General features: G+C 39.3%; 1 protein-coding gene across 1 annotated transcript; it reads left to right on the top strand.

The window, feature by feature from the left end:
• The first annotated feature begins 1,415 nt into the window (after window positions 1-1,415).
• LOC135200657 (ankyrin repeat and IBR domain-containing protein 1-like) lies at window positions 1,416-26,936 on the top strand. The gene is made up of 5 exons (XM_064229263.1): window positions 1,416-1,458; window positions 1,694-1,857; window positions 2,084-2,311; window positions 8,240-8,384; window positions 26,781-26,936. The coding sequence occupies exons 1-4, from the start codon at window positions 1,416-1,418 to the stop codon at window positions 8,324-8,326; spliced, it is 522 nt and encodes a 173-aa protein (XP_064085333.1). The 3' UTR covers window positions 8,327-8,384; window positions 26,781-26,936.

A 26,936-nucleotide genomic window follows, 5' to 3' on the forward strand; every position in this document is an offset into this window, starting at 1 on the left:
ATGGGTTGACTCAAATTGAAGTAAATGTTACCTCTGCAGTTGCATCCATATTATGGTACTCTCACATCTGTATCCATATACGTATAAAGTAATTATCCATACAGTGGGCCCCTCGTATTTGCGTTCTCCGGATTCGCGGACTCACACATTCGCAGATTTCTCTCGGGAATGTTTCCCCGCATGATTCGCGGAAAATTCGCGCATTCACGGTATTTTTCTGAGAAATATCCACAAATTCCTTTTTTTTTATTATTATTAATTTCATCATAAAATGCACTTTTTGTGATAAAACTATTAAAAAACCAAGTATGAACATTTTTAGTGGTTTTTCTTGAGTTTTAACCAAAAAATAGGGTGTTTTTAGCGTTTTTATAGGGGTTCCAAACATTCGCGGGTTCTAACTATTCATTCGGGGGGGGGGGGGGGTCTGGTACGCATCCCCCACAAATACGGGGAGACCACTGTATATGCATTACTCTCACATCCATGTACTAGTACAGTATACAGTATACTCCTATTTCCAAAGGGTTTTAGTCGAAATCATGACCAACCCCTTGTTCCTTATGATAATGCTGATAGTGCACCTCATGTGGTGTGCTGAGGCATTGCTAAAGTAGGGAGTTTTCAGTGTCCCTTTGGCCCAAATTGCATCTAATTTCTATTTAGTCATTTATTTATTTTATTTTGTTTCCGTTCCTGCTTCCCTTCTTCAGTGTTACTGTCCAACACCTCTAACTTTTACTTCTTATTGCACTTGTTGGGTTTTCTCACAGTTGCACCTTTTGAACTTTGTACTCATTTCATTTATTTTCTAGATATCTTTACCTTGGTGTCCATCCCTTTCTACTTCTTAGTGCACTTGTTGGGTTTTCTCACAGTTGCACCTTTTGAACTTTGTACTCATTTCATTTATTTTCTAGATATCTTTACCTTGGTGTCCATCCACTCCAACTCCCTTTATTCACTGTCTTAAGTGTTGAATGGCTGAAAGTGCACGGTGCTTGGCTAGACAGCCTAATTTCATAAGGTACAGTTGGATCAGAGTATATAGAGAGTGATTTGCTCAAATGCCTTGGACTAAAACGAATGTATGTGCTTGCTCCAAACTGCCTGAACTGCCTGATCATCTTTTTCTTTTAGAATGGAATGATGTGTCTGGGATTTGCATGATTTGCACTGATAGGCTGTGTTAAATTAATGGGTTTTATTGCTGAGCAAATTTATTATTTGTTGTGAACTGAAATGTATTGTTTTTCATCCATTTAAATTAATTATATTATTAAATTAATTATAGTTACTATATCATGCAGTCAGAAAGTGAGGCATATTTCTGACCATTTAGGTAGTACATATATTTGTTTTGCTCAAAAATAGCTGTGCTAGATTGAATCAATTTATTTCAAGTATGGAGGAAAATGATTTGTGATATTCCTGGAAGCATCTGTGTAGTGTTTGCCAGTAAGTACGTACTTCATAATTAGTACTGTAATTAGCAGGCTTTATTAGTATGCATGAATATATAAAAAATGTCTTCAGGACCAATTTATCTGATCAATAAAAATTTTTCTATAAAAGTATTTTTATATAAGTAGATGTGATGTATTTATTTTTATGAGATTGAGCTGTATCCTTTGGTTTCATTTTGAAATCATTTACAAAAATTTTCCTGCTGCTGACATTTTCCTGTATACAGTTTTTCTTATTGATTCATCAGCATCTGTGGAGAAGGGTACTCGATTTGTAGAGGAGGGCGTGAAAGAACTCTTAAAGGCGCGAAGAGTCTTATGTGGGTCTTATGTTTATGGATATTACCTAGAAGATAATGGCTATAACAAGACCATCTTTGAGTACATGCAGGTAGGTTAATCTAACTAAAGTATTTATAAAAGATTCCTATTAAGTACTTCACAACTAAACTTTATTTTATCACACAATTAATAGCTAAAAGTCTTTAAAAAAGATAAAGCACTTACTTGAATATGCCACTGTAATCACAAACACTTAAAATTCTTTATTCCTAAATTTTGATTGTTTGGTTGTATTGCCCTATGTATTTGAAATTTGCTTTGACTTTCATTTTCAGAATGAATTAGAGGAAGTGACAGAGAAGCTCTCAGAAATGGTGGCACGACAGTACCTTGTTACTCCTCGAGGGCAGATTATTGCCACAACTTTGTTGACACGCAGAAGAAGACATAAATTTGTACGAGCTGTGAGTAGAGGTCTCTTACCTCCTGAAACACCTCCATCACTTCGTAGATCTCGGAAACGACGTTTGCCAGGCCTTATGGGAATGGATCCTGTTGATGATGTAAGTGTTAACAGATAAAAGTAATCTCAAGTCCTCTTATATTTTTATCTACTAATTTGGTAGAAAGCTTTGTTTCTTTATAATTTGCTTTATGTCCAAGTAATGTTCTATATCCTATATTTAATGGAATAATCAGGGGTGTATTTAGGGTGTGCAGGGGGCCTAAGCTGGTGACCGTACAGGACCCCTCTCATTTATGGGCAAGCAAAGGGCGCAGGGGGGTTTAGGTCGCATGGATTTATTTTCTAATTAAGCACCTCTTGATTATTATTATTATTATTATTATTTAATTGTATTTTTTAATTATTACTATTAATTTTTATTTGTTTGTTGAGGTGCTGGGCCCTCACAGGCACAGGGGCCCTAGGCCATGGCCTGCTCACTCCCCCCTAAATCTGGCACTGGGAATAATAAGACAATTCCTATGCTTGGGTAGTTCAAGCCTATCAAGATATCAGTTTAAGTTTGATGTACAAGCAATAATTGATATGTATACATATTACTAATGTACTTAAAAGGGATGTAATGAAATGGTCTTGAGGCTTTTGAGCTTCTGATATGTTGTCAGAAAGAGTCCAGATATCCAAATCTTTGTGGAAGTTATTTGACATGAATGGAATGATCATTTCCATGTTTGTCAAATCCTGTTCTTCAAAAAATGGAGTTCTTATTCAAAATTTATATTGGAATCTTGGGAAATCATTAGTCATTTTGTATTTGGTTATTAAAGACAAAAAGCTATTGCAGATAAATGCATAGTTTTTGACATATAGCAAAACTATATTAGGAGTCAGTGTATGGATTTCACAGGTTTGACATCCTGACAGGATTTGAACCATGCCAGACAGATAATTGTATATTTATAACATTTGTTATTCTATGTTTAATAGAATTTTCTTCATCCGATACTTTCTATGTACATTTGCATTAACATTCACCATTGTATGAGTTTTGTATTGTTGGTTCTCTTGAATTGTCATTGACACACACAGTAACTCATGATAAAAAGATAAACCATTATTAATAGCATGCTTTGATGAGGTGAGTTTGATTAATTGATGAATATCTCAATTAAGAAATTGTAATATGAATTTTAATGGCACGTAGTCATGAAGGTTGTATACATAAATGAAAAAATCGTTTTCTTTGCTCCACTTGCAAATTTTAAATTAATATTCAATAACTGAAAACTTATGCATCATGTTGTAAACGGTAAACCAATTGAGTTTCAAAACACTGATGACACCATAGTGTCTTGAAGATCAATGATACAAGGAAACCATTTGTGTGTGTGTTGTTTTGCATGTGAAAAGCCTTGTGAGGATTATCATGAATGAAAAGGAATTTTGTGTGCTTGTTCATTATGGCCCAACTGTTCAAAAGATGTCTTATTTCTGTGAGGGTAATCCTGGTTGTACCACCAAGTTTTATCTGGTAAATAATTTTTACAGAATATCATGTACAGACCAACCTCTGATGCATCCCACCAAGCACATTCTGTTGTGTAACATCATGGTATTCACAACTTCCCTACATCACTCCCCTGGTTTATATGTGCCAAACATTCACTTGTGCCTTTGTAGATTCTTTTCTAATATTCTTATGTCTTTATAGCTCTTTTGTGTGTGGTTGATACAGAAATATGATTGGAAGCATGTTTATCCTCTGCAACATTTTTTGAGTTTTCATCAATTATGTAGGGCTGAGTTCTTCATCTCCAGGAAATTCGTTCTGTTCTTTTTTTAAGTGAATATGATAATCTAAATTATCTCTTAACAATAATCTTTGGAGTAATGTTATTGCCAAGTAATTTGCATTACTTTATTTTATTCAAATTTTCATCGTTTTATGTTAATCTGGTATTGATTCAAAAGTACTTCTTTCAGTGATTACTTTTTAATAGTTCATTTGTTGTAACTTCCTAATTAGTGAGTATTGCAAATAATTTGGTTTGCACAAATTTTTTTTCATTCAAACTAAGTTATTATCTTTTTAAGTTTCCTTTGTGTGTATTCATACATGCAGGCCATATTAGTTTAAGTTAGCTGTGTGTGAGCCAGAGCTTGTTCTTTGATGTTTTTGGGCTTTGAATTGTTGTTTATGTCGTTTGTTTAAACCACTTTATTTAACCTTTCTTAATTGCATGTGTCAGGGGTTGTATAGTAAGGTATGTATAGTTCTATTGTGGTAACCAAAAGATAAAGAACTGCATCTGTTATGCCATTTTTATCAAGGCTAACAACATTTGCTGAAGGCATTTGGTAGGTTTATATGAACTGGTCAGATGAATAGTGATTTCTTTTCACCTAGATGAATTATCCTCCCATGAATACTGCAAGTGCTATTTGCTTCATCAAATTCCTCAATATTTTTCCCTTTCCATCATAGATCATCAATGAAAAATTGTGGCTGACATAAATATGTTTCTTCCTTTCACTGAATCAAGGGTTCATGCCATGGATAAGAGGAGAATAGAAAGATTGCTCCTCTGTCCTCACCCGACCAATTATGAGATAAGGCCTTTGAACCCTTTCCCACACACACCAAGCCAAGAAATTCTGAGTTTGCTCTCTTAAGTATGGTAGTATTCTCATTATTTGTGCCTCCAACTTTGCTGACTATATATAGTGACAGAATTAATAGCAGAAGATGCTCCTGAGTGGGATTAGCATTTTTGAATAGCAAGAATCAGTTCTGAATGGACCAAGCGTAGATGATGATATCTTTGAAGTGAGATGCAAGAGTTACTTGAATAGAGCTTCAAATCTTGGTATGCAGCTGCCATTGTACCTCTCGTTAAATACTATGCTCAAAATAAGAAATGCAGACTTGAGGGAGATGTTGGACATTTCTTGAGCTGATCAGAAAAATTGAGGATTTGTAACCCTTTTCCATTTTCAAGAGAAGCTAGTAAAAGAAATTTGGGGACAAAATTATGACAGCAGTAACAAGAGCTTTCATTTGTATAGGGAAGCCTACATCTTCGTTGATGTCTTCTGTTGATGCATGTGCTTAGTGCGTAGCACAACAAAAAACTTTTGATCAAAGAGATACATATATAAAGAGTCATTTTCCACATTTGCCAGTTAGAGCCATCGTTGTTTGAGTAAACAAATATATTATAAATAACTTCCAGTAATTGAGCTATCTCCACCTTGGACTTGGACTGTACATAAGATATGAACTTGTACACACTTGACACATTTATCTAAAAACTATGTATATACATAGCCAGGAACATCACAAACAGCATGGAGTAGAACGCAAAAGATCTAAAGGTCTACACTAAGGTGAGAGATTTGTAGCCATAATCACCCAGTATCCTTTGCTCAACAATGCCTCTGCCTTCACAGCAGAAATATGTTGTGCAGTAGGATTGGCAATTAAGATTATTAGAGATATACCATCAGAGAAATTTATAATTTTTAAGGTTTCTAAAAGTGCTATAAAAACCATTCAAAATCATAATCCCAAATATACCCTTGCACAGCAAATAAAATTTTCATTTCACAAATTATGATGGTAAGAATGTAGTAATATGTTGGATTCCTGCCTGTGTAGGATTGAAAGGAAACTGAAGAAGCTAGTAAAGCAGCCGAAGCTAAACGACTATGACAAGATCACACATAGATAGCCATTAGTGACTATATAACCTCTAAAACTCATTCTAATCAATAATTGGCAGAATCTCTGGAGCAATGAACATGTTAGTAACAAAAACAAATCAATCACATATCAAAAGTACAGACAAAAAAGTTCTTTTGAAACCTCTTAGAATTGGTCATTCGTTAGCCCACATGATCAAATCCCTATATATGTAGATACGTACTGTGGAGTATCTTTAACTGTTGAACATTGTTTATGTGAATGCCTAAAATATAAGCAACAATGAATTATAAGTTTTCAAAACAAATAAATCAGTGTTTTACAGAATTGTCCATTTTCAGTACCCAAAAACATTTTCAGTTTACCTAATTATAATTATTTTTAAAGAATGATTTAATAAGTAAAATCTATACCTTATCAATAGTAGACAAAAAACTTTGGGCCAGCTCTGTGAGAACTAGATAAATTAGCTCAGTCTGGTTAATTTTGCTACAGAGAACATTTTCTTTCAGGCAAAGATGTTTTCAATGCCATAGTTCAAGACAAGCTCCCTTACATAGAATGGTAAATGAATCTCAGTCAAAGACAACCTAGAATGGTAAATGACATCTCGGTCAAAGACATCCTAGAATGGTAAATGACATCTCAGTCAAAGACAACCTAGAATGGTAAATGACATCTCAGTCGAAGGCAACCTAACAAAATTCTCACTCAACGCTTGGTTTCTTGTAGAGTTCAGGCTGGGGTCTCTTCAGCTCCAGTTAGTAGTGATGCCAAGTGACTCTGAGGTTGAAGTTATGGAGGAAGTAATACAAGATGTCCTAGGGTAGAAGAAAATTAAAACCTAGAAAAAGGGGTTTTGTTGGTTCCTTCAGATTGATAAATTAATATGTTCATGGACACCTCCAATCAAAGATGGAGAGCCAATCTCCAAAATCATCAAACAGGGGCAATATCTTTACCAGAGGAACAGAAGATTTATGTCAGTGTTATGTAATGCTGTTTGGAGTCTTCCATATTCTCCAAGTATTTGTGACATGCTTAGATCATTGAAGCATTAGAGTCATGGCCAGCAATTTTACCACTTTAGTTTATCTCAAAGATTAGGGGTTATATATTCGGAGTCTCTTTGCCTTCTACTAGTGGAAATATTCTTGTGGACCGACTGCTGAGTTTGGACAGTTCTTTGATTTGTTACATTAAGCCAGAAGTGATAGCTAATGCACCAAGCAAGAAGTTGTAGACCATACTGCCAATAGGGCCCTTGATTGCCAATTTATGCATGACTACAGGCAGTTATGAGAAACTCCTTAGAGGCAACATTCTTTATAATAAGTTCCCAGTATATGTACTGCTTGCCAATGTCAGACCCTGTAGTTTGAGGGATGGAAATTATTTTGCAGGAGTCGAGTGGAATAGAGATGTACGCCTTTCCACTATTCAGACTAACTGATCAAGCTCTACTGAGACTCCCTGTAAGGAAGTTTTTTCAGAGAGTTGCAGTGGCAATTGCTACACTATTCAGAAATTCAACAAGAAACCTTTGCCAAGGGAAATTGGTAACGTTTTTGGCTTGATCTGATAAATGAAATAGGTCTTCAGATGATAGATTTCTTATTCTTACATTTACAGATGTTTATCTTTTCAATTATCAAAAAATCAACCCTCTTTTGCAACTTCTCATGCAAGGAATGAATTCGAATTCAAACAAGACTGTTACAGACCCAATTCAACACTCAGTAATATAGTTCCAGGGATGAAATCTCTTAGCTGAAACTTTGTCTTGATACCTAGAAGTTACTGTACAACTTTTTCACATTTAAGAACAAAGTAACTGAGGATCTATGAAGACTGCCCTGTTGAACTTGAGACAAGGTGAATCTAGGTTCAAAACACCATCATCTACAGCAACATTTAAGTGTTATGTTACAGACCAGAGTTTGGTCTTTTATTACAATTCTTTTGTAAAACAAGTTGTATGAATGACCTTGGACGATGTTTTGTAATTGCATCCCGAAACTCATAAGGCTCATAAATGATCTGCAAGTGTGTTTGGTGTTTTGTTTCATGCTGTAACATTTGCCAATAGATATGCTACCTCAGGTAACAGTTGAGTTTGTTCATGGATGCTAAACTGTATTTTATTTTTATCATTGCATGAAATTACTTGTATTATTTTGGTTGTCGCCATGCCTTTTTTGTAAATGTTTTGTTTTTGCTGTTGTTTCTTTTCAAGTTTTAATGTTTTTCTGTTATACTGTGTACATTTTTTGTTTTTGTTGTTATTTCTTTTGCATACCCTGTACTTTACCTGCAATCTAGGAATTAGAGGCTGGTCATGATGATGGTGACAAGGAAGGGAGTGAATCAGATATTGTGCTGATGCTGCTCCTGGGCCTTCAAGCATAATTTAATTTTGACTGCTACTAGCAAGACTTCCTCTGCACTGGCTTGTGAATGTTGGCAAGTAAGCACGTTATTAGTAATCACACATTTCAATCTTTGGAGCATAATCATATTCATAGGAGTTTCACATCTTTATCTTGACTTTTTATCTCTAGGTAAACTTTGTTCTGACAGGATATAAAAAACAGGCTAATTATTAATATGAGGAGGGTTTGCTAAAAAGTTACTGAATCCACTATGAGTAGTGGTGGAATTTTGGTGGCCAGTATCATTACTTCTCTGTTTAATACTATTCATTGTGCTTGGCTGGGTTTTAAAAATCTCTCTCATACAATGTTCATTTACTACCCTGCAGGTGGTTTTTGTTAAGAAAAATATGAAATGATTTTACATGTACTGCCCATATAAACATTTTTAGGAACAATTTGGAGTAAACTGATTTTTTGTTGGTTGAGGCTTATATGTAAGTTATATTCCCAGAGAGGCTTTGTTTTCTAAAATTGTGTTAATCCAAATTTTCTCGTAAAAGGGATTTTGACGAAGGAAAAATCTATTTCTGGGTGATTGGCTCGTGTCGCCCTATGAAAGGATCCTTAACATCATTCTTTCTAGGTAAAATTGATCTAAAATTACCAGAGAAAAACAAAATTAAGAAAATGTCAGTAAAACTGACTCGCTCACTCTTAAAAAGAAGTGTCGGTATGGTAATAGGGGCGAGTGGGGAACACTACCACGAGACAATCACCAATTAGAACTTCCAATCAGAATCCCCTTAAGAGAGAGCTGATACCAACGGGCGGTGCAGCCGCTACTACTACTACTAGAGGACGCCACGGACAGCAGCGCCCCTAGCGGACATCCTTAATCTAAAAAACATCTTGTCCTGCAAGGGGGGGAAAACAAAAAAAAAAGGGGGGTTTCATAGGGCGACACGAGCCAATCACCCAGAAATAGATTTTTCCTTCGTCAAAATCCCTTTTCTGGGCTCAGCTCGTGTCGGCCTATGAAAGAGTACCAGAGAAACAGACAAGATGGGAAAAAAGGAACAAATGAAAAGCAGTTGTAAAATGATGGATATAATATAAGTAAATCAATTACAGCATACAAACTAAGTACTTAAACTAACTTATACTAAACAGTAAAATAACAGAACGTTAGTAATCTTAAAGTACTTAAAAACAGTAAACATAGTAAATTACAATGATGCAGTGTAATATAAACCAAAAGGGATTTACTTGAAAATATTTACAAAATATACAAAGCCATTGTGTCCTACCCTAGCATAAAAATAAGGGTAGGTACACTGAAGTACACCATCAGTACAAGTGTGGATGTCCCTAGCAAAAAAATAAGGGACAATCCACTATATGATTCAGCGGCTAAGGCTAGGATATCCGAGTAGCATGGCGATAGGGTGAGGCATGTTGGATGATGTAGGTAGAAAGGAGACCTGGATCTATACTACGATTACTATACAGTATCAGGGGAAACAATGTTTCCCGCTGCTACTGCTGAAAACTTTAAAGATTCCAAGGACTTTAGATAATGACGTTTAAAGACTGTCGGGGATTTCCATCCAGTATACTTTTTAAGATCCTCAAAGTTCATATGATGAAAGTAATTAATTGAGGTGGCTACTCCCCTGATATCATGTGCTTTTGGAAATGACTCAGGATTGGCTTGTTTAATGAAGTAAAGGATTGGTTGCCTAATACCTTTTACTGACAAAGTACCACCTTTTTCTCTCATGAAGAGAGCACCTGAGGATCTTGATGAAGTACGAGATAGAAAGGCTCTAAGAGTTGATACTGGGCAGCAAGAGAAGGATCCTGGGGAAGTGGGATAACTTTCCAAGGGGCCCACCTTGCAAGAGGATCCTCATTTTTGGCTAAAAAGCTACGATCCGGAGCAAGTAGAACTTCTCCTGATGGGAGGAATTCCACATGACCCGCATCCCTGGATAGAGCCGACAGTTCTGAAATTCTAGCTCCTGAAGCTAGACTTAATAAGAATAATGTCTTCCTCAGGAGCATTATGAATGTACAAGACGAGTTGTCAGTATCTGAAGCTAGTTTGAGGACATCATTTAAGAACCATGAAACTGTAGTAGGCCTTTGGGAAGGTCTAAGTCTAGCACAGGCTTTAGGGATAGACGTGAAATAAGATTCCGTCAGATCTATCTGAAAACCTACTTGAAAGATCTTCTTCAAAGCTGATTTATGAGTGGTAATAGTGCTAGCTGCTAAACCTTTTTCAAACAAGGATCTGAAAAAGGATATAGCTAGATTAACTGTCATGGTTGTAGTGTTCGATTCTTTCAAGAAAGATGCTAATTTTTTAACAGCTGAGTCATATTGTCTAATGGTTGACTCTCTCTTATCTGATTCTAGAAAGAGAATATTCTGTGGATCAATATTAGCATCTTTATTAGCCGCAAACTTCATGAAGTCCATAAAGTTAGGGTCTGGAGAATTCCTGAGGAAGCGAACACAGTCCTCATTTGTACTGATTGTGATAGCTTGGGATTGGGGATCCGTTGAGGTCGGAGGCCCCCAATTCCAGAAGAAGAGGATACCAGTTGCTCTTGGGTGGGCAGTCCGGTGCAATCAGAGCTACTATCCCTTTGAAAGACCTTAGTTTTGCTTAGGACTTTCAAGAGAAGATTCACTGGAGGAAAAACATAAATTCTTCTCCACTGATTCCAGTCCAACGACAGGGCGTCCGTGGCATAAGCCAGAGGGTCAGGTTGGGGGCCACATAGCAAGGGAGCTTGTGGTTCGCTTGTGAGGCGAAGAGATCCACTTGGAGACCTGGACTCTCAGGCTTATCCACTGGAATGACCCGTCGTCTAGAGACCATTCTGATTCCAGAGGAACTGACCGGGACAGGGCGTCTGCTATCACATTTCTTACCCCTGCCAGGTGAGTGGCAGACAGATTGGCCATTTGTGTTTGTTTGCTAGGGCAAAAATGGCTATCATGACATGATTCACGCTTGGATTTGGACCTCCTCTGTTGATGCAATGAACTACCACTGCACTGTCCAAAACTAGCCTTAGATGAGACTTCTTCGGGGGAAGCAGTCTCTTCAAGGTAAGAAATACTGCCATTGCTTCCAGAACGTTTATGTGAAGCTGGCGAAATTGAACTGACCAAGTCCCCTGAGTCTGTTTGAACTGAGAGTATCCCCCCCACCACCCGGACAGGGAGGCGTCCGTGTGAATGGTTAACACTGGAAGGGGATATTGAAGGGGTACTCTTGGCTAAGTTCTTTACTTTTTCGACCAAGGACGGAGTTGATTGCGGAGGATCTGTGGGATTACTGACAACTTGTCTCGAATTTGGTGTTTGCTCTTGATCGCCAAATTCGATTTAAATCTTTCAGTCTTGCTTTCAGGAGGATATCTGTTACCGAAGCAAACTGAAGGGACCCTAGATTCTCTCCTGGTTTCTCCTTGATGTTGTTTGCATTTGAGAAATTGCCTGACAGATTTTGCTATTTCCTTCCGTTTGGCCACTGGAATTGAACAGATTGTGGGAAGACAAATCCCATTGGATTCCCAGCCACTGAAAACAAGACTCCGGGTAAGTCTGGATTTCGTTTTGTTTATCTGGAAACCCCAGATGTTCCAGAAAGTGAACTACCTTTTTGGTGGCTTCGAGACATTCCTCGACGGTTGGTGCCCAGATCAACCAATCGTCGAGGTATGCTGCTACCATGATTCCCTGAGTTCTCAATTGCTGTACAACCACTTCTGCTATTTTCGTAGAATACCCTGGGGGCTACATTCAGACCGAAGGGCATCACTTTGAATGAGAATGTCTGATTTCCTAGCCTGAATCCTAGGAATGGGCGGAAGTGCCTGGCTATAGGGAGATTATAGTATGCGTCTGTAAGATCGATGGAGCATGTGACGGCTCCACGCGGAAGTAAGGTCCTTACTTGCGAGAGGGTAAGCATCTTGAACTTGTCGCAACGAATGAAAGAGTTAAGCTTTGACAAGTCTAAGATTACCCTTCTTTTTGTTGAGCCTTTCTTTGCACGCTGAATAAGCGACCTTGACAAATTTTAGATGCTTGACTCTCGCAATAGCTCCTTTCTGAAGGAGTTCCACCCGCGTAATCTTGTCAATTTCCTCTGATGGTATCTGGTGGAATGATTTGATTGGAGGCGGATCTTGATCCAACTCCAACCCAAACCTTTGGACACTATGCTCTGTGCCCAATTGCTGAACCCCCACCTGTGGCGGAAGAGGAACAGCCTCCCTCCTACCTGGGGAGCCTCATTGTTGATGGGCGGGTTGCCCACCACGCCCTCCTCTGAACTGCCTGCTCCTTGTCGCCCTTCCTGCGCCACGCTGGCGAAAGTAACCTCTCGCCCTACCTCTCGGTTGTTTGTAGCCTTGAGCCTCATATGAAGGGTTGAAGGCCGGCGAGATTGCGTAGGAGGTCGACGGCTGTGGTTGAGGAGACAACAGGAGGATGGGCTGGTTCTGTTTCGAACTAGCAGGTTGTCCTTGTTGGGTAACTGGGACGGCCTGCACAAATTGCTGCTGTTGCTGGTGTTTCTGATACGGCTGGAACCTCTTACCAGCCTTCTTTGGTTTCTTACCAGCAGTGGGGACGGATTCTTGTTTCCTCTTTGAAGAAATACCCCACCTAGCTCTAAGGCTCTGGTTGAGCCTAGCAGCCTCGTGGTGCACTTCGTTAACAGCGGACTCTGGGAAGAGATCCGCTCCCCACATGCTAGAAGCCAAGAGTCTATTCGGCTCGTGCCTAATAGTACACTCCTGCAGAACGTGCTTTCGGCAATTCCTCCTAGCTTGGAAGAAGTCGAAAGCATCTGTTAAGGACCGTCTGAAACTGAGATTTTGCCAAAATCTTGAACAGCGGTTCCGTGGCATAAGAGAGAGCAGCCATTTCCGTTATTATAAGGGAATTGAGGGACCTGCCAAACCTGGTTCGCGCGTCAAACTCTGCCTGAATTAGGGAATCCGGCAGCCTTGGCAACTTCTCGCCGAACTGGTCTCCATGGCGCAGTCAGTCCGGTTTGAGCTTACCAAGCGTGAACGTAGCTGGCAAGTTCTCCCACAATTCTCCGAAAGCCGGGAAGAGCGGAGAAGTAGACTCCGCCTCCCTCAACTGTGTGGGATGGGCTCATCCTTGAGGACTGCCTGAAGGGTCTTCTCTAACTATTTTCGTGGCGAACGGAAGAGAAGCCTCCTCTTCCGTCGCGAAAATAGTAAAGGGACTCTTATAGGCCTGGAGTTTAGTGTTCGAGCACTCCCAGTCCTCAAGGCAGTGAACCCATTCCCGCTGGGCATGATCCCTACTGTACAAAACAGACTCTCTAGAGATCTTGTCTTCCCTAGTCAGAGCCGTTACAGTCAGCCTAGCATAACCGATGAAAGGCTGCGTCAGACCCGGAGGGTAAAACTCGAAGTCCTCAATCCTCCGAGTTCCACACTCCGGGATAGAGGTCATCCCATCCTTCAAAAGGAGCGTAGGCAGCTACTCTCCATGGGTTCTCCATGGAGAAAGCTGGCAGCGAGTCCGTATGGGCGGAAAGTTGGAAGAATGCCAGTGCTTGGCACTGGGGAGACTGGAAGAGGAACCTGAGATAGCCCGGCTACCCGGTCCTCATTCTCTCTAACCCTGTTAGAGAGATCCTGTATAGACTGGCCTGATTGAGACAGAGTGCTCGACAATTGTGCGAACATCTGCTCGAATCTCGTCCCCAGGGCGGAGACTTGCGAGCCAACCAGCTCGCCCACCTGTTGCATCACCACTGCTGAGAAAGCAGAGGGATCAAAGGTGCTAGGCCCTGCTCCTCCTACCGGCGTTGCCGGGGTGGAAGCGGTGGAGGCGGGAGAAGGCACTGGCTCGGCGGGAGCGCGGGCCTTCTCCTTAGAAGCCTTGCTTCTAGAGCTCTTCGAGTGAGAAGAACTCGGCTTAGCTTTCACCGCGTCGGCGTAGGAAGTCGACGACTTCCTAGCCGAAGAAGACGAAGACGACTTCCTAGAAGTTGTCTTAGCTAGAGTCTTCGGTTCTCTCTGTCCCTTCACCTTTGGGGGTACAGAGAGAGCGGGAGAGCGGGTAGGGATCTAGATCCCACCCCAAAGCCTTGGAAAGAAGCGCTCGAAGAAGGGACAGGAGAAGATCCAGGAGCACCCAAGGCAAAGACCTTGGGCGCCCAACACCTACCTCAACCAACAAATCCTCTACCCCTACCGCCATGGGCTCGATGTTTAGGTCCAGGGCAGCGACGTCCGGGACCGACTCCTGGGAAGCTACGACCCCAAAGGTTTGCTGGAGATCTTGCTGGATGGAGGCTATCAGAGGGGCTGCGGACAAGGGGTCAACATACCCAGTTGACTTGTCCCGCAGTGTGTAAAGATCTGGACGGCCAGCTTCTTATCCAGAATGTATGGCTGGCCTTTGGCGGCGTTCTTCCCGAAGCCGCCCACCCACGCTTTCAGGGTGGCGAGGGCGACTTCCCTCACACCGGTAGCCTGAAAGAAAGGGCGAGATGAGCTTCTAGTGGCGGAACGGGGTTAACAAACTTATGACTAAGAGTTGTTAGTAAAATGATAAGGAAGCCTATAATGGACTTACCCCATCTCCCAGCTTGACCAACTAGGTCCGTAGCCACATAGGCGCCAGGCTCTGGGTGCCAGACGATCATCTCGTTGTATGACGTGGCACAGGGGGCGTGAGACCTGCACTCATCGTGGCCGCAGGGGTCGTACAACGTCGCGTTGCACGCTGGGACCTGACAGTTGGTAGCCTGTAAGTGGAAAGATACATGAGTACCAGAAAAACACTTACAGTCTAACAGATGCTCCGCTGGTGCCGGAGCGATAAAGTTAGATTAAACCAGAGCCCCCCCATAATACGTGTGGTAACCAGGTTGGTTGGGTGCCCTAGGCTATAGCTCCGCTGATGGCGGGGACACAAAAGGAAACCAACTAGGAGTGGTGGTAAATGGAAACCACGACGGAAAATGGCGGGGATGGTAGATACATACAAAATAATAAAATTAAACAATTTCATTGTAAAATTAGGGTATATCCTTAAAATAACAATAATAACAAACCTTTCTCCCCCGTCTACTAGAAGAGTGCACGGGTAAGAAGCAAGCTCCCTTCCGGTAGCGGGGGAGAGATGTAAGGATATAGTAGGCAAGCAAACCGACCACGTAGTACCCCTCCCCACCCCGCCCGCTGGCGGAGCCAGAAATCTATAACCAAAGGTGCCCCTCGGCTGCGACGGAAGGCTCCTTTCGTTATAGCGAGGGAAGGTGGCTGAGCAACTGGGGAGGGGGAGTAAGGTCTCGGCGTAACAGGCGGGAGAGAGAGAGGTGGGGGGGGGATGGCCTACTCCTCCCCGCCTCACCGACTACCCGCTCGGAGACCCCGGTACCTCATGACGTGGTCGCCCTATACCCCCCGCTGGGAGGAACCCCTGGCCACCTCAGAGAGGGAGAGAGAGAAGGCGACTGAGGTTGTCATGACAACCAAGGGGTCCCCCAGCTCCTCCCTATACCAGAAAGGGAGGGCAGGGGCAGGGTAAGGTGCGATGGAACACGTGACCGCAAGTGGCCTAGGCCGCGAGCAACACAACCGTGAGAGGGCCACGTGAACCAGGCTGTACCAATACAAGGAACATGCACCTAGGCTAGCCTAACACCCTAAATATAATATAAATATACATCGAAAAGATGGAAAAGACACTTTTAGTAAAAGAGAAAGAAGCCCAGGAGGAGGCAGACTGTTCCAAGAAACAGAAGCCTACTCGGAGCAGCGATAGCCATGAAAGAGCAGAGCCGGGATGCTGGGCCGGAATAATAATAATAGCCCTAAATACCAAACTAAGAGAGATGGTAGGAGGGCTAAACTAGCTAAAACTCGATGCAAAAAACAATGAACGTAACATAGTAAGCCCATAAGTATAAGAAGTCCCAGTATGGAGGACCGGGAATTCTTAACGAGGCAGCATGGCGCCACCACGAGACAACCGGGAAACCGTATATGACCTATTAAGAGGAAAATACTGGTACCCGGAAGATAAAAATGTGGTAAAACATTACTTATGAGTTACTTAACTTAGCCGTTGCAATAGCAGAGCGTTCCATGTTGGTGAACAAGATAAATCCCGGGATTAGCACAGCACAGAAAATAATGCGTCCTGACGCTAGCGCTAAAAATTAAGGATGACCGCTAGGGGCGCTGCTGTCCATGGCGTCCTCTAGTAGTAGTAGTAGCGGCTGCACCGCCCGTTGGTATCAGCTCTCTCTTAAGGGGATTCTGATTGGAAGTTCTAATTGGTGATTGTCTCGTGGTAGTGTTCCCCACTCGCCCCTATTACCATACCGACACTTCTTTTTAAGAGTGAGCGAGTCAGTTTTACTGACATTTTCTTAATTTTGTTTTTCTCTGGTAATTTTAGATCAATTTTACCTAGAAAGAATGATGTTAAGGATCCTTTCATAGGCCGACACGAGCTGAGCCCAGAAAAACAATATTAACAAGGAGAGTGCCATTTTGTGACTTTTAAATAATTTGCTTATTTTGAGGGGTATGGTACCAAAACATTTAAAAGATTTTTACATTACTGGAACATTTAAGAAAATAACATTGCTACATTAAAAGGTTGTAGAAACAACAATAAAAACAAGTTTTCACTTGACTGTATTGTATTTATATTTTGTACTATGTGAGCTCATTTTCTGACTGTATTGTACGTATTTATATTTTGTACCGTGTGAGCTCATTTTGTACCCTCAATTGGTCATCATCTGATAGTCCTCCCCTCCTTACTGTGCATCCTGCTTTCCTTCCTCACTCTGCTTTTTACTCCAGTGTTGATGGGGAAAAAAAAATTGTACAGAATATTTCCCTTAATTTCTCTGTCTTCTTTATAAAGAATTGTCACATTAGTAGTCACAAAAGCATAAGCACATCATTATTTTATTTAAACATTGACCTTCACTTCGGCTACTCATCATTGCTATCGTCTGCTCTCCATTTGAATATTTTCCTAGCCTATTCTTTCCCTTGTGCCACAAATATGCGATCCACCCACCTGTTCACATTCCTCAGTCCCAGATTACTCCAGCTTAAGACTTTGAACAACACCACAATATGACTTACAGCCCACAAATTGAACAACACCACAATATGACTTACAGCCCACAAATTCCTATAAGACAGAGAGCTCTCTCCTACCCTACCAAACACTAGTTCTGCGTGTCCTCCTCTCTCTGTTCTGTTATTGTTTTCTTTTGCTGCCTTCTTGACTTCTATGACATCAGATCCTATGATGACACAACACAACTTAAATATCGAAGACATTTTCTAAAATCAAACCTGTCTTGTTGAAAAGGAATGCTGCTTCAGCTCCATTAATTTTATATGGAGTCTTCTCTATTTTCCTTATCAAGGACTTTTTGGTTTGCTCAAACTGGCAAGCAGTGTGCCAAAGGGGATCGTCAAATCCAGTAGTCATTCTGGATGTTCTTTATTACTACTTCTATTACAATTTGTTCTCTCTCTCACTCTCTCTCTCTCTCTCTCTCTCTCTTTCTTGACGTTACGCCCAGATTCTGCCAGGGCATTATCACAGCGATGGCTGCTGTAGGACTGAATCTTGTGGGTGAGTCCTTCTCTCTATTTAGTGGTCATGCGAGTGTTCACCGGTGCTCCCGCAGGACTCGGTTAGGGGTGTCTGGTGTCTGGGTTTTCATTGGCTGGCAGCCAGGCGGTGCAAGCATCGAAAACCCTCGAGCCAAGCTGATCTTCTAAGGTGTGTGCTGTCACTGGGAGCCCCATTTTCATTGGCTACAACCGTGGTGTCGTCACTCCTGGTATTTCCAACATCCACTCATTAATGTGGTCCCTTCCTGGCCACTGGTGTTATCCTCTGGAGGCAGGGGCTTGGCCTTCCTCACACAGGTGGCCAGCAGGAAGGGTTCTTGCATTGTATTCAGGATGGGTTTCTGCTCCAGGATGAATAACGCTTCAAGATGGCTTAGGCGTCGCTGATCAGGGGCTCTTTCAATTATTTCAGTGGTTTTGATGATGTCCTCTCGCTTGACATGCTGTTGGTGGGCGGTGAGGGTGTGGTGTTTGATGACAAAACGTCACGAGAGAGAGAGAGAGAGAGAGAGAGAGAGAGAGAGAGAGAGAGAGAGAGAGAGAGAGAGAGAGAGAACAAATTGTAATAGAAGTAGTAATAAAGGATATCCAGAATGACTAACGGATTTGACGATCCCCTTTGGCACGTTGCTTGCCAGTTTGAGCAAACCGAAAAATTCTTGATAAGGAAAATAGAGAAGACTATATAAAATTAATGGAGCTGAAGCAGCAATCCTTTTCAACAAGATATGTTTGAGAGACGGTCTACTCCCAAAATATACTAAAATCAAACGATTGTTTCCCATACATTGAACATTGGCCACATTTCACCAATACAGAAAATAAAAATAAAATAACTGACTAAACTTATATACAATCACTCCATCCTTGCTTAGCTCTCCATCCTCACTTAGCACTCCATCCTTGCTTGTCTCTCCCACCTCTTCTCTGTTCCTGTGATACCACCTTCTTATAAAATTGCTATGGCTTTGTTATTGTTGTTTTCTTCTTTCTGTTTTGCAGCATCAAGTTATAACAGTTTTCATGTCATCAATTTCCTTGCCATAATCAAATTATCATATTAGTACAGTTGTTATTGTATGTCGGAGAACCCTGGGTTGATTTCCCTCTCCTGCCTCTAACTGGCATGGCAGTTTGTGACACTTGGGGCCACCCCAGGTGCACGACTGATTTAAAAACAGTAAAGTTGAGTTCGATCAAAATTATTGCATTAGAGATCAAAATTATTCCATTAAAAACATATCCATAAATATTTGCTTGTGTTACAATGAAAATGTGTTATTTAAACTTGTTATTCACTAGGTAATTGTAAATGTTCATGGAATTGAAAGTAAATTATTAACACCATAGGGAGTGCTGCATTGGTGTTTGTTTACAGTTCCATTGGTATTGATTATTTCTATGAATGTTACTTAAACATTCAAGTAGCTATTATTTTTTTGAGCCATGCCTCATTTGTCAATTGAGAAAAAGAAAATGATATGGAGGGGTCGTACCTGGTTTCCTAGTGTTGCAACTTATAGTTACCCTCCCTCCAGTAGGTAATGATAGAGCAATTCCATTTTCTGTTCTGCCAGTGGTTTGTTCACATCACTAGCAAGAAGCTCTGGCTGTCAGAATAAGATTTTGATATATTTTTTTGTGCTACGCTGGATTTTTTTTATATAATTTTATCATTGTTTTGTTTAGAATTTTGTTAAGGAAAGCAGTTTCTGAAGCTAAATATTGGAGCATTTGTCAGTGGGAACATTTGTCTTTCATTCAGCATGATAGTCTTTTGTAAACCTAGTGTGCATAGGTAAAGTGCAATATGTGATTTTGAAGATTGCTGTTTGGTCTGTTAATGTGGATGAAAGCTTTATTTTAAGCACGGGGAATAAGGAAAAATTAGATAGAAACAAGAAAGATTTTGTTAAAGGTTTTTTGTGCCTATGTGGAATTGGTAGGACTAGGCATTGATAGAATGAAGTCTCACGGTGGGAACTCTTGGACAACCCTATACACTTTTTTATTCAAAATATTCTTATGGTAGTATTATTTCTTCACCCCCTTGCTCTTCTTTCCAAGCTCATCCTTCTTTCTCCTCTACATTTCAACCAGAAGTGCAACAAGACTTTCAGTTCCTTGCTAGTGCCATTGAGAGAGGATGTAACTACCCCCCTCCATAAAGGAGCCAGCCTCTGGATTGCCAAGTGTTGGTTCAGTGAATGTCAGAAAGAGCTTTCTGCCAGGGAACCATTTTGTCTTGGCAAAACCAAGGATGTGCCACTACCATTTCCTTTTCAATCACCTCCATGCCTAACCCAGGAGAAGTTTGGCTTACACACCTCCAAAGGCCAAAGACCATTAGGATTGGAGAAAATCATCTTTAATCATCTGTAATTATTAAGCAGCATGAGCAGTAGTTTAAAATGGTATATTCATTAGTACTGGATTTTTGATTCATGATGAATACTAAGGATATGCGTGTCAAAACGGAAAGTGAACCAGTTATGGTAACACAGATGAGGTTACCTGTCAGCTTTGTTAGTAGATCCTTTCAGTGTGCCATGGCACCTGACACTTCTTCCACACCACTTTCTTCAAGTGGCGCTTTCTCCTCTTCGGCCTGTTTTTCTTTTTAGCTCTGTTTCAGCACCTGTTTTAGGTCCTGCCCTGACTCCTACAAGAGTTTCTTGTTTTGCCATTTTGTCAAAGATAACCTACCATCCTACACTTTACCTCCTTTCATGAGGTCGATCAGAGGGTTGTGTCATTTTCTTCATTTTTTGTGTAACCTTGCGCATCTGGTACAACTGTTTCATTAGTTCAGAAGGTGCTCACATAGCATTGGATTCTCAGCAGTTTGCACCTCACAAGATATCTCTCAATACTCCAGTCAACAAACCAATTGTAAATTCACTGATTCAGGCTTGTGTTTCTGTTTCAAAATCCTACATAGTTCCAGAAGTATCCCTTTGACTGCTGTCTTAAAGCACCCAAGACAAAGATTTCAATAGAGGATAAACTGCAGGGTTGTTTTGGTTACATTTATGTATCCAATGCAGCCACATGTAGCTAAGCAACCTCAATTATATTAAATTGACCCAGTTTCTGATTCTTAAAATAAGTTTCATCTATCATTCTTTGTAAGACAAATATGCAGATTTATATCTTGACTTTGTCCTTATTGATTTTCAGGATTTCAAATCTTATTAGTTCTGGACATTCAGCCTCCCTGCAAAGTCCTCCTAATTGTCCTTGACAAATACCATCAAGGCTAGGTTTAAGGTGGCTTGCCGGCTAATACCACTTTTTAAGGACAGGACTTTGACATTGATACGATGTAATAAGGTGACTTGGGACATCTCAAACTGCACATTGATTTTTGCTCTGCCCTTTGGTTTTGTGATGCCAGGCTGATTTATCCAGAAAATAATAATTTTTCAAATTTTATCTCCTTCCTTGATACTTAATATTAAGACCTGGGATTATTACCATACATAGACGTGATGTAGACCTCCAATCAAATGAAGTTTTTTTTTTCTAAAAGTCATTTTTATGCTAGATGTGAATTTCTTCATTATGGTAAAAAAATAACCAGGAAAAATATGCAAGAAAACAACTAAGCAAAATTTGGAAAAAAGGGCTTCATTTGATTGTTCTATAATGTCTTTCTAAGTTATATACCAAATTTCAATGCTATAGCTTTAAAACTAAGGGAGAAGATAGAATTTGAAGGTCAATAAGTGTAGAATTTGAAGGTCAATAAGTGTAGCTTTGAGATATGGGCATTCAAAGTTTTTCATTGTATTTTTACAAAGACAGTGTTATAAATTATGATTATTATGAATTTTATATTCCTTTTTGGATATTAATAAACCAAAACTATGTTATAATTTAATCATAAATGAAGATCCCTTTGCTCATAGGTCATAGCCTGGGGCTCTGTGTCAGGCGAGATGGGGCACTCCTTCCTACACAACACTCTCTCTACCTCACTAACTCGGCTATTAGCAAGAGATCCTTGTTTTCCTTGTCTTTTCCTCTTAGGCATGATGAAATTCTTGCTGAAACAAAGAAAAACAGACATAAAAGCAATCGAATGTCAGAGGTGAAACTCAAACATGTACTCTTTTTACAAAGACAATGTTAATAAATCATGATTATTATGAATTTTATATTCCTTTTTGGTTATTAATAAACCAAAACTATGTTATTTATCATAAACGAAGATCCCTTTGCTCAAAGACCATAGCCTGGGGCACTCTCTCTCTCTCTCTCCACTAACTTTACTAATATCGCCCAGATATTATGATCTTCTGAACTCTTATTAGAGCAAATTTTCTTCTGCATGTTAGCGAGATGGTTTGCTTGTCTTTTCCTCTTTGGCATGAGGAAATTCTTGCCGAAACAAAGAAAACAGACATAAAAGGAAGCGTATGTCAGAGGTTAATCTCTCACTGAAGGGTGGTAACTTGCTAACTTCCCATCTTGTGACTCTTGGAATCTGCAAATGCCATTGCTCACAATCTGTTTGACAATAATTATCAAAATTTATAGTAACAGAAGAAATATTGCATTTTCTTGTACAAATCGATGTTTTTGGCTCATTGAGTTATTTTAACTAATTACCCTGTAACTATGAAAGTAAGAGGAATTTTGACGAAATAATTTGTATACATTTTCTCCATTGCCATACAAAGCTCCATGAATTTTATCATGACTTGGCATTTTTTGCCATATACCTACCCCCATATATAGGGGTACTGGCCAGCTCCCTTCAGGCAGTCAAGTGCACTAACACCTAAGGCTTCTTCATCTAGGATCCCTTCCTTTTGACATCCACTACTTGTGAAGCACAGAAGAGTGTATTCTTATCACACAGGAGACGTCACATTTTGCATGTCTCTCTTGGAGGACACAATTCTTTACTTTAACCCTTAAATGCCGAGCCGGTATTTCTGAAAGTGTCTCCTGTATGCCGGCGGCGTTTGGGAGTGAGCGCCGAAGCGGATTTTTTTTTTTTTTTTTTTTTTTTTTTTTTTTTTTTTTTTTTTTTTTTTTTTTTTTTTTTTTTTTTCAAAAAATCACAGCACGCTTAGTTTTCAAGATTAAGAGTTCATTTTTGGCTCCTTTTTTTTCATTGCCTGAAGTTTAGTATGCAACCATCAGAAATGAAAAAAATATTATCATATGAATATTGGAATATATGACAGCGCAAAAAAAAAATTCATATATAATTATACAAATCGCACTGTGAGCAAAATGGTTAAAAGTAATTAGTTAATTATTTTTTTGTTGTATTGTACACTAAATTGCGATGATTTTGGTATATAACAAATTGTAAAACGATCAAAGCAACACAGAGAAAAGATTATCACAATATGATGCATGAATTCGTAATGCACGGACATAGAAAAAGTTGTTTTCAAAAATTCACCATATATCGGAATATTATGCTAGAGACTTCACGTTTGTTGCAAAATGAAGGTAATTGATTGAATATTACTAGACTGTAAGTGTTGTAGCTTACAATTGCAGTTTTTGACCATTTCGGTCAAGTTGAAGTTGACCGAAGGTCGAATTTTCTCTGTTTATTATGATTTATATGAAAATATTTCAAAACTGATAAAAGTTACAACCATGAGCAATTTTTTGTTGTATTCCACATACAATTGCACACATTTTCATATATAAAACTTTATGTAAAGGCTAATATAAAACAGTGCAAACATTACGACAATCGGACGAAAGAGTTACCGCGCAGACGTAAGGAAAAAGTTTTTTTCAAAAATTCACCATAAATCAAAATATTGTGATAGAGACTTCCAATTTGTTGCCAAATGAAGGTAAATGATTGAATATTACTAAAATTTAAGAGTTTTAGCTTACAATTGTGTTTTTCGACCATTTCGTTCGTCAAATTTGACCGAAGGTTGAAATTTTGCCACATCGTTATTTACATGAAAATATTTCAAAACTGATAAAAGCTACAACCATGGGTTTTTATTGTTGTATTCTACATGAAATTGTGCACATTTTCATATCTAAAACTCTATGTAACAGCTAATATAAAATAGTGCAAAAATTATGTCAAAGTGACAAAATAATTTCTGAGATGTGTCGCTGATGCTTTTTAGTGTGAGAAGAAAGAAATTCGCGCATGTGCGCCTGAGTAACGTTAGCTTTTAAACAAAACAACAGCTTGATCCGTGAACTCCCAGCATCCCTCAAGGTGCGTGATTCAAAAGTTTTCGTCAAGTAGGCCTATAACTATTTTTCCTCGAATTTTAAAAAAACTTTTGCATCGACGTATCATACCTCAATTAAGGACCCAACAGACAATTTTTGTCGACTTTTAATGCGTGCAATAGGCGTTTAAGGGTTAATCAACCCTGTAAAGAAGAAGTGGGCTGGGTCAGGCAAGGCTTCTTGGCCATCTGCTGATGTAGCACAGCTTAACTAAGCTGTTATCAGGTTTTTGGAGAGGTTGTCTTAGGCAATCATTTCTTTGGGTAATAATAGAAAGGTTGTCTTAGGTGATAATTTTTTGGGTAGGAAAACAGAATTTTAGTGACAATTTCTATGCTTCCTGAGGAATGTCAGCATTTAGGTGACAAGGCTTTAATGTTTATAAAATGTCTTCACAGGACTTTTTACAGGTGGCATTGGTGAGACAGCTCACATTTATGCCAATGTCCTTCCAAATAGGAGGGAACATTTTGCTCCTTACATTCCAATAGCATCACTCTAGGTCAAAAGGGCACTTTGAATTAACCTTCCACGATGCAATTACATTTTGGGATTTATGCATGTATTTTCTAGTTTTTCTTTGTATTTTTCTTGCCAAATTACGTTTATAACTGACATACTATCATAAAAGATAAGAGCTAAAATCAACAGCTACCCCTTGGTATATATATGAGCAAATTTACAAAAAGAAGTCTTGTGAGACCAAGAGGCAGTACATGCTCCCTTGAAGTCAAGAACCTAACTAAGGCTCATGAGCCTCCCAGTGGATTTAAGCCAGTCTGAAAGTTGCAATTAGTGAACTTATGGGCAATATTAGTAATGGCACCTTTTTCCAGCCTAATTCCCCCAAATCAATGGTGCCTAATGTTGTTACTCTCCATGAGTCACCCCGTTGTCCACCCAAAACTTGTTATTACTACTCATGAGCATGTCCATCCCTTGTATAGAGTATATTGAACCAGACTAACAAATTGCACATCAATTTTTGCAATACATACAATATAATCTCACTTTTATACACATACATTGCTACTTGGTCTATCATAAAAATACCTATTATGAAATTAACTGAATATATATCACCTACTTTTGTATTTGTTATTATCTAAGCTCCTAAAGAATTAAACTTACCAAGAAGTTCAACATTAACTTAGTCAATGTTAAATGCCAGTGGTGAAGAAGTCTACCATGCCTATCAGTGGAGTGTCTCCTCCGTATCGCAAAAGATGACTTTCTTCCAGAAATCATCGACCACTGGATAATATTTTAACACAAACCCTAGCTGATCTTTGTGTTTTTCTGTTACAAAGGGTTTCTTGGCAGGAATATGATGAAGTAATATCTTGCCCTCATATAGCCTGTTATGGATGGTTTGGGCATAAACTTGAAGAGTATAATATTCTCTGTATAACAACACCGGTTGTAAGCAGAGCTCTTTCAATGATCATCCGATTATAATCTTCAATAGTAGTGGAACCATGGAGTTGTCCTCCACTTTTTTTCTATTCTCTCTCTCTCTCTCTCTCTCTCTCTCTCTCTCTCTCTCTCTCTGTTGGTGTATCCATCTATGGTTGTTCTATTTACTCCAAGCTGTCTAGCAATGTCTATGATAGCAATATTACAATATTAGTCTCATGCAAGCTAATGATCGATGACCTTTAAGATAAAGTGGTGCGGCTGAGTCTGTTACCCATCTTATCAGTGCAAGTGACGAGACAGTTTAACTCTCCTGCCCAAGTGTGGCATCACACAATAACTTACAACATCATGAGATTTTTTCTTTTTTGTGTTTTTAACAACAATTATGGTAGAATTATTTGCATCTTTATTTATATAAATATTTTGTTGATGATTATTGAATAATATTTTATTAGTTAAAGTGCTTTCATTTGGAATCGAAATATAATTTCTTCTTTGACTCTGGCCCAGTCATCTGGCACAACATTTTTCAAAATGTTTCGTTATTTTTTGTAATATGAATTTTTCACTCGCCCTTCCATTTTATATTGTTACCCCTATGATTAATAACCAAAATCGTGATGGAGATGAACTGATTTCAGTTTTAAGTAGAGAAACAAAATTTGAGAGAGATATAGCAAAGCTAAAAAATAACCTATATCTTTCTTGATAGACAAATAGATAAGCTGACTGTAAGTGCTATATGTATCAAGAAAAGTTATGTAAGAGTGACAGAACTTAAAATACAATGAGGTTTAATGTTTTCATGATTTGTGGGGTTATCATCTCAAAGCAGTGGTTTTAAGCACAGAATTTTTTATTCATCACTGACAGAACCTTTTCATGATTTGTGGGGTTATCATCTCAAAGCAGTTGTTTTATGCACAAAAAATTTTTTTTATTCATCTCTGACAGAACCTTCACAGAAATATCCATCTTTAATTTTTTTTAAGTAGCATAAATGTATTATCATCTCTCACAGAACCTTCACAGAAATATGCATCTTAAATTTTTTTTAAGTAAATGTATTATCTTTGAGTTAATTTGTCACATAGCTATAGCTTACTCAGGAAATTATATAACTGAATTACATATTTCTCTTCTTGTCAGATGGAGAATGTGGAAGTAATGGGTCGCGTTTTAGACCCCTCTCAGCCTTGGGTAAAGGATTCAAGAGGGCGCCATACAAACTTAGCTGCTTTATTAGACTGGCCAGATCTTGATTCAGATGAGGAGGTAAGTAGTTTGTACACAGCGAAAACTGGA

This window comes from Macrobrachium nipponense, chromosome 27 (assembly GCF_015104395.2).
Source record: "Macrobrachium nipponense isolate FS-2020 chromosome 27, ASM1510439v2, whole genome shotgun sequence".
NCBI classification, from domain to species: domain Eukaryota; kingdom Metazoa; phylum Arthropoda; class Malacostraca; order Decapoda; family Palaemonidae; genus Macrobrachium; species Macrobrachium nipponense.

Excerpts from the sequence above, each read along its gene's own strand:
- LOC135200657 (XM_064229263.1), top strand. The coding sequence starts at position 1,416 with ATGATTTGTGATATTCCTGGAAGCATCTGTGTAGTGTTTGCCA. Across the intron at positions 1,459-1,693 it reads CATCTGTGTAGTGTTTGCCA|TTTTTCTTATTGATTCATCA; the intron begins GTAAGTACGTAC and ends TCCTGTATACAG. Across the intron at positions 2,312-8,239 it reads GAATGGATCCTGTTGATGAT|GAATTAGAGGCTGGTCATGA; the intron begins GTAAGTGTTAAC and ends CCTGCAATCTAG.